The sequence below is a fragment of the Phocoena sinus genome, chromosome 5 (assembly GCF_008692025.1).
Source record: "Phocoena sinus isolate mPhoSin1 chromosome 5, mPhoSin1.pri, whole genome shotgun sequence".
In the NCBI taxonomy this organism is placed as follows: Eukaryota; Metazoa; Chordata; class Mammalia; order Artiodactyla; family Phocoenidae; genus Phocoena; species Phocoena sinus.
In genome coordinates, this window is record NC_045767.1 from 89,810,081 (window position 1) to 89,818,820 (window position 8,740).

Consider the following 8,740-nt stretch of genomic DNA (forward strand, 5'->3'; position numbering starts at 1 on the left):
GCATGCTGTCTTGTCAAACATAGTTAGCAAGCCAATAATAGGAACAGTGAAACCCATGTTGGCCCCCAAAACAAAATACGATTTTAGTTTCTCAAAAATCTATTGGAAGAAAAGAGACACTTCTCTCTCAAATGGCTGACATGGATGGAGTTTAATTTAATACACCAGAAGATTCCATCTTAACCCTCCTAACACTCTTATCGCAACAGATATACCGTGGATGCATATCTGCTTTGGACACACATGGTTGCTTTCAACCAGGTACAAGAAAAAAGAATGTGCAAATATAAAGCATTACGTCTTATGATATATTCTACCCATATGCTTGCCAGCTCTAATTGAATCCACAGACAGATGGTTTTTATTAGTAACTCTTAGCTACCTACATTTTTCTCATACCTTTCTCATTTGTATTTAAAGTGCTTCCTTGTCTTAGGTACAAATATCTTTAAATATTTGCGTGAAGGCTTCTCTTTTGGAGACTTTGACTGAAATGATTTTTCTCAAACTGGTAGGTATTCTCAGTGTGTCTCTAGACCCCAAAGACATTCTCAGCTTGACTTTGTATAGCAGCCTGCATCTGGTTCTACTCAAATTCCTTTCTTTTTCTCTTCTCCAAGCCCTCACCTCATCCCTTGCTCACTTTGCTTTAAACTTCTTGTTTTTATTTGGCCTTAGGAATATGAAATACAGAAAAGCAAAGATGAATTTAAAAAATTTGAGGAAAGGCAAGAAATTAAATGGCAAAATAATGGGAACTGTTGGAGAAAAATGATCCTCTTTGAGTTATTTTATATTAGTAACAAACTTGTTTACTCCACTGTCAAATTGATTTTCATTTAAAGACACGTATAACCAACCTTCTGTCCAATTTACAGGGCATGCAAAAAAGAGTTAACAGGTACGTCTGAGACTGCTGTCTTTAGAAAGGCCTGCTTGCAAGCTGGGCTCTCGGTTAGAGTCTGGGAACTTAAATTCTAAACAGTTCCCTATACTGATATAAAGTTTCCTTAAACGGTAGAGTGGCTCACTGTGCCTAGTTTGTTTGTACGACCACATAGTTCATGCTGCATGCTTACTTTCCATCTGGGAGTCTGGAATTTTGATATATACTAAAAAGAAGTTGCCTATATGACCACTCTCTAATTAAAAACCTTTTCACACATGTTGTCAAACTCAAACTTGTTGCTGGAGGAATTAAGCATGTCCACTGAGAGAGGACTCTTGGAAGCCTGTGCCTGGTTTCTTGCAGATTTTACTCCATGTGCCTTTTTATTTGCTGATTTTGCTTTGGATCCCTTTGCTATAATAAATATTAGCAGTGAATATACTATATGCTGAGTCCTGTGAGTCCTTCTAATAAACCACCAAACCTGGGAGTGTTCCTGGGGACCTCTGACACGCATTGATTGAAATGTCTTTCTTAAGATTGATACATCTTAAATATTTATTGAACACATATTATGTGAATTGAATTATGCTATGTGAAACCAAGATAAGTAACCCAGACCTATTTTAAGAAATTCACAGTTTTGTGGCTATGTCAACAAACAGAAGTGTATAAAAAGAATATCCAATTAACTGAGTCAAAGCAGAACAAGGAAAATACAAGAAGCTTATTTCAATGGAACTTCTGAAGATGTAGATACTTCATCTCGTTCAAATATCAGGAAAGCTCATGGCAGGTGAGTTAGCATGTTAGTTAGCAGAACAAGTAGGTTTTGACAGGTTATAATATCTGAAGGTAGGAGGAAGAGGAGTTTTGGAGTGTTTCCCTTGAAACTTCACAAGTGGATAGAAGGTTATAGCAAAGAAGTGAATAATATAGAGTATATTAAGGAAATACAATATAATAATAATTGTTACTTGTGGCACAAAGTGGAATTTTTCAAGTGCTCTTGATTAAAATCCTAATAATTTGAATGCCTTATTTATAACTCATTTTTATGCAAAATTTATGGATTATTATAGAAGGCCCATCAATATATATACATATCGCTGATACACTTCATTGTACAGCAGAAACTAACAACATTGTAAAGCAAGTATACTCCAATAAAAAAAATTCTGTAGCATTTTAAAAGCATCTCTCTTAAACTCTCTTAAACTTAAGTTTTCCTGGTTTCTAATCATGTTTTTCTTTTCTGCCTCTTCTTTGTTCAGGTCCATCATGAGTGAAAACTGGGACTCAAACTCTTCGGAAAACTGGCATCCCATTTGGAGTGTCAGTGACACAAAGCATGATCTGTATGCGGATAGCAATATCACCTATGTGTCAACTACTATCTTCACCAGACTCAAGTGGCAGCGATTTTCATTATTTCCTACTTTCTGACCTTCTTCCTATGCATGGTGGGAAATACAGTGGTTTGCTTTATTGTAATGAGGAGCACACATATGCACACAGTCACTAATCTCTTCATCTTGAACCTGGCCGTAAGTGATTTACTAGTTGGCATATTCTGTATGCCTATCACGCTGCTGGACAATATTATAGCAGGTATGTTGATTTGCGTGCAGCTCAAACATACTATGAGAAAATATTTGTCCCATATCCCTGAAGCCACCGCAGCGTCATCCATTCATTCACAAATATTTATTGAGTTCTAAGGACTGCTCCAAGTAGCTGTTCTCATGGGGTCTACATGCTAAAGGAGGATAAAAACAACAAACAAATAGCTATATAAGTAGTCAGAGAATAAAAAGAATTATGGAGAAAAACAGAACAAGTGACAGAGATGAAGTGTGGAAGCTGTTATTTTTATAGAGTGTTCACTGAAGGTCATCAGTGAATGGTGACACTTCTTACTGAAGACTTTGAATTTGCTCAACAGTTCAGGGCACATATAATATAGTAGAAATATTAAGAATATTATGGACTGTAAAGTTCAAAGAACGTGTGGTTTCAACTGATGCAATGTCTTCAATCTAATATAAATAGATATTTAAGCCCTCTTGTGGTTGGCTGAGAGATTTCCAACAGTTTTTGATGGAAGATGGAGCAACAGAACCAATAATTTCTCACAAAGCAGTAGTTTCATTCATATAGTGGTAATTTACATGTGCAACATAAGTCATGGTTCGGGTATTACCCTAGAGTACTTCTGGGCCCGTATTACCACTTCTTTAGCACTATGTTATACACTCTGGAAGTACAGGAACAGTGTATCTATACCTCCCAGTATAGTTTTGGTGCATAGTACCTGCTTAATAAATATCTGTTGTATTAACACATAAAGTCAACAGCCATTTCTGTTATCATATTTTAAATTCTCTGAGCTATTTTTATATTCTTTGTGTTCCTTGTACTATCATGCACATATTTTTCATGGACAAAATGTATTTTAGCTCTGAGGTTATGAGTAGTAATTTTCTTTGTTTTTTAATTTTTTGTCTACCTGATTCAGATTAGTTTTCTCCTGTTTCATTCTTCCTATTTGTTTTAGTTTCTTTCTTTTATGGCTGAGGTTTCCCTAACAGTCAACTACTATTTAGCTGCTTGTATTTCAGAGTGAGGTACTATGTGGCTGCTTTGAACCTCTGCAGGACTGGGGTTTGAGGTTAGGCCCACTCTCGGCTTCACTAGTCTGGGTCATTCATTGGGAAATCCACAGCTATCAGAATCTGCCAGCGAAAATATGTCAGTGTTCTTGGAAGGATCACTTGCCCCAGAAGGAAAGTCTCTAATCTACTGCCATAGGGATTAGAAGTCTGGCAGCTGCATTCTGGAGCTGAGTGGGTCTCTCTAGCAGCAGTAGGAGCACATGCAGAGTGTATATGTACTTTCAGTCTATCCCCTTGCATCATTGTGGCAATAAAGCCATTCAAGCACCAATTTTAAGATGGTCTGGATAGACGAAAGAATGATTTTTTAAGTATGCTTGGCTTATTTAGGTTACTGGGAATAGCTTTAATTAGATAAGAGTATTTTTTAAATAAGCTATAGGATATTTTTTAAAAGATAAATTAAAAAAATCTGAGCAATATGTAACATTCATCTCTTGGGAAACTAGAATATTTGCTAATGGAAGAATAGTGTTACTCTCCTGTAATAGCAGAGGTGCGTATAGAATATCAAACTCTAAATTTGATTTGATTGATATTAAATATCAAATATAATAATTTTACCAATTTCTTTTATAAACATTCTAGTAACTGGAGTTCAGTTAGGAAGTTATTAAAACAGACTACTTTTGTTTGTGCAAAGTGCTCTTTATTCTCCAAGTATGTCTTAGTCAGTTTAGGCTGTTATAACAAAATACCGTAGACTGGGTGGCTTAAACAACAGACATTTAATTTCACAGTTCTGGAGGCTAGGAGTCTGAGATGAGGGTGCCAGCATGGTCGGGTTCTTGGTGAGGGTCCTTTTTCTGATTGGTAGATTGCTGTGTGTTCACATGGCCTTTACTCAGTGTATGCACATGGGGAGAGGTTTCACGCTCTCTTCTTCTTCTTATAAGGGCACTAATCCCATCATGTGGCATAATCCCCATGGCCTCATCTACATCTAATTACTTCCCAAAGGCCACACCTTCAAATACCATCACATTGGGGGTTAAGGCTTCAATATATGAATTTGGGAGAGAACACATTCACTCCATAACAAAGTACCTCTGAGGTAAATCATGTCATTAGATTATATATAATATTAACTTTATTTGTTATACATGTGACGCCTGATTCCTCATAATTTATGGAATACATTTCCAAATTAGAGAAAAACTATTCTTCCTGTTTTATTCATTTAAAGGGCATTATTGCATAAGGGTTAATGGTTTGGACTCTGGAACCATGCTGCTAGGGTTTAAATCCTTAATATGCTTCTAACTAGCTGTGTGGCAAGGTATGTGAAATTTGTGTGTTTGTCACATGTTCTGTATCATGAGGAGAATAATAAAGCCTTCAGAAGCCTGTTGTGGGGATTAGATATGTTAATAGATGCAAAACATTTATTACAGTGTATAGAATGTTGAAACTACTGTGTAAGTTTTGACCTTATTAGTATACTGAAAAACAGAGATCTGAATGTATTAATGAAAATAATGAGAAACATTGATTGTTCCCTGGATGTCATTTAGGAAACAGTTGCATCTGTCTAATTTCATGTCTTTCTCTTCATAATTTCAGTGAAATTAAAAAATATATATATGATCTTTCCAAAGACTAACTGTCCCATTTCCCTTTCAGGATGGCCTTTTGGAAGTACAATGTGCAAGATCAGTGGCTTGGTCCAGGGAATATCCGTTGCAGCTTCAGTCTTTACTTTAGTTGCAATAGCAGAAGATAGGTAGGTCAGCACCAAACTCTGAATCCAGAAAATTGAGCATATCTGCAACTAATCCAGCTAACCAGTGAAAAATGTATAATCTACTAAATTTGGTTATATCTGCTTAAAATTGTAGCCGTAATATGTACCCCTTTAAGAGCAAGGCTTATATATATATAAAATATACATACACACTAAGGGTTCAGTAATAAAATAAAACTACTGAAGTTTCCATATTTTAAGATTAAATAATTAGGGATGATGCATGTTTTAGTTTGGGCTGCTATTAACAAGATATCATAGACTATTTGTTGAATGAATAAATGAAAAAATAATATTTGAAGTTTCAATAGCTGGTTTACAAAAACAGCAAAATACCTAGAATTGCACCTTTGAAGTTACCCATAATTTAAGGGTGAGTAAGTGGGAGAATTCACTGATTAGAAGACTAGATGAAAACTTGGAATTTAAGACAGAAGAGCTTACACCGTCAGTGAAGGACAGTGGAGCAGTCAAAGCTCAAGATAACTAGTCACTATATAAAGATAAGATAAATTTGTTTGGAGTTGCTGATGGGCCACTTAAAAGCTCTAAGTTTCCTTACCTGCAGATCTGGAAAGTATTAATTTTTTATTTTATAGAGTCATCACAAAAATCAAAGAAGATTCAATAGATGATAGTACTTTGAAAAATATAAAATGTTATACAGTGATGTGATAGTATGATTATCTTATAATGAACATAATGAATATCAGTAATAACAAAATTAAGAATCACAATAACAAAATAGCAGTAAAATGAATCAGGCTTACTCTACATACTGATCATTGTCATGCTCAACAGAGGACACAGAACACTGGGAAGGTGCATAAACAGAACTCATCATGGGAACTCTCAGACTCATAGCTGTGAAACAAACCACCAAAACACTTAGTGGCTTAAAACAGTAATGCTTTTAATATTTGTCACAACTCTGTGGATTGGCTGGGTGCCTCTGTGTGGTTCTCCTACTCTGTGCCTTGTAGCTGAAATCAGTCACTCTTTTGCTTATGCCACGCTTGCTAATGTTCAACTAACTGGCCAAAGCAAGTTGCATGGCCAAGCACACAGATCATGTGTGAGGGGACCACAGAAGGGCATGAAGGGACATTTAAGAACATGGGCTCTGGAGCTAAAATACATGTGTAAAAATCATGTGTAATTATGGGCAAGATTTTTTACCTTTTCTAAGGCTTTTCCCCATCTTTTAAATAAGAAAGCTTACAGAGGCAATCCATGCAAACCAACGGAAAGGAGCCTGGAACAGAATATTAAATGCGCATGCTCAATGATGACTAGTTACAATAGTACTTTGATTATTAATAGTGTCTGATATACTCCACTCATTAATTTTTTGAGTTGACATTTATCTCATATATTAATTACAGAAACTGGTAATGCACGCCTCCCTACTAATGGTAACTTTCTATATTTGAGGGGGAATATGTATGGAAGACTGTAATTACTGAAATAAATTTAATTAATGACTTGGTCAGAAGTTATGAGGCAGTCCTTCACTGATATTTGCCTTTAATTACAGGTTCCAGTGTGTCGTCTACCCTTTTAAACCAAAGCTCACTATCAAGACAGCATTTGTCATCATTATGATCATCTGGATCCTGGCCATCGTCATTATGTCCCCATCTGCAATAATGTTACATGTACAGGAAGAAAAATATTACCGAGCGAGACTCAACTCCCAGAATAAAACCAGCCCAGTCTACTGGTGCCGGGAAGACTGGCCAAATCGGGAAATGAGGAAGATCTATACCACTGTGCTGTTTGCTAACATCTACCTGGCTCCCCTGTCCCTCATCGTCATCAGGTATGGAAGGACTGGAATTGCATTCTCCAAGACAACAGTGCCCCCCTCAGGCAAACAGGACCAGGAACAGTGGCACGTGGTGACCAAGAAGCAGCAGGTCATTAAGATGCTCCTGACTGTGGCCCTGCTTTTCATTCTCTCCTGGCTGCCCCTGTGGACTCATGATGCGCTCACACTATGTTGACCTGTCTCTGAATGAACTGCGGGTCATCAACACCTACATCTACCCTTTGGCACACTGGCTGGCCTTCGGCAACAGCAGCATCAACCCCATCATTTATGGTTTCTTCAATGAGAATTTTCGCCATGGTTTCCAAGATGCTTTTCGCCTCCATCTCTGCCAATAAAGAGAAAAGCCCAAGGAAGCCTACACCCTAAGAGCTAAAAACAATGTGGTCATCAACATATCTCATCTGTCAGCTCAGGAATCTACAATTAAAAACCCACATGAGGGCTTCCCTGGTGGCATAGTGGTTAAGAATCCGCCTGCCAAGGCAGGGGACACGGGTTCGAGTCCTGGTCCGGGAAGATCCCACATGCCGCGGAGCAACTAAACCCATGAGCCACAGCTACTGATCCCTTGCTCTAGAGCCCACGAGCCACAACTACTGAAGCCTGCGCACCTAGAGCCTGTGCTCCGCAGCAAGAGAAGCCATCACAACGAGAAGCCTGCACACAGCGACGAAGATTAGACTCCGCTCAACACAACTAGAGAAAAGCCTGTGCACAGCAACGAAGACTCAACGCAGCCAAAAATAAATAAATAAAATAAATAAATTTATTTTAAAAAAACACACACACACATGAGGATATTGTGCTTTGTAGGAAAAGTGCTGAAAAACCCATACAGGAATTAATGATCAAAAATTTGAACTTACCGATAGCAATGAGATGTAAAAGGAGCTGGTGTGATGATTTTAACTCTACTGTGTGTTATATGGTGAAATACTGTTGCTTTTTATGGCTTTGTACTTCAGTTCTTCTTAAAAATGTTAGAAGCTCTCTCTGGAAAATAGTAAACAAAATGACCTTCTGTTTGTAATCAATCTTACTGTATTCAAAATACATACAGAGACCCATATACAAATTTGCCTGGATAAATCAATTTTCTAGGACCAGTTTTCAAAGCCTGATCTTTTCCCACTTAGCTATTTGTGTATGAATCGAGCATGTGTTTTATGTCTATATATATGTATGCAACACACATACACACATATACATTTTCTTCAAATGGTGATAAATGGGCAGTTCTTTGCATGAGAGCACATTTTATGAATTCTCCCTTTGCTTTTGAATTGGAAATTTTAGACTACAGAACTATTTATCTGTTTGTGCTTTTAAAATGTACTTAGCTTTCTTAGAAATAAGAGCTGCAATAGCAAATAAAGGGACACTGTATTTCTTTGTAATTAAAAGTTGATTTTTTTTCCTTTCTAAGAGTACAAAGTTGGTAAAGCCATAACATTGTTCCATAGGAGTTATTGTTGGCTTTTTAATAATTTCATAAATGAATTTAAGCCCTAGCTGAACCCATGTTTCTTGCAGAGGTGATTCAAGATCCCAACTTGACCTCCTTTCTAACAGAATCTCTGACATAAAGAAACAAAGCT

At 37.0% G+C, this 8,740-nt stretch overlaps 1 protein-coding gene across 1 annotated transcript; it reads left to right on the forward strand.

Moving 5' to 3' along the window:
* Positions 1-2,170: 2,170 nt before the first annotated feature.
* Positions 2,171-8,027, forward strand: NPFFR2 (neuropeptide FF receptor 2). Its single transcript, XM_032633384.1, is given in 7 exon segments — positions 2,171-2,272; positions 2,275-2,500; positions 5,188-5,287; positions 6,846-7,289; positions 7,291-7,577; positions 7,934-7,996; positions 7,999-8,027. Coding segments are annotated over 7 exon segments (1,251 nt in total).
* Positions 8,028-8,740: the final 713 nt, after the last annotated feature.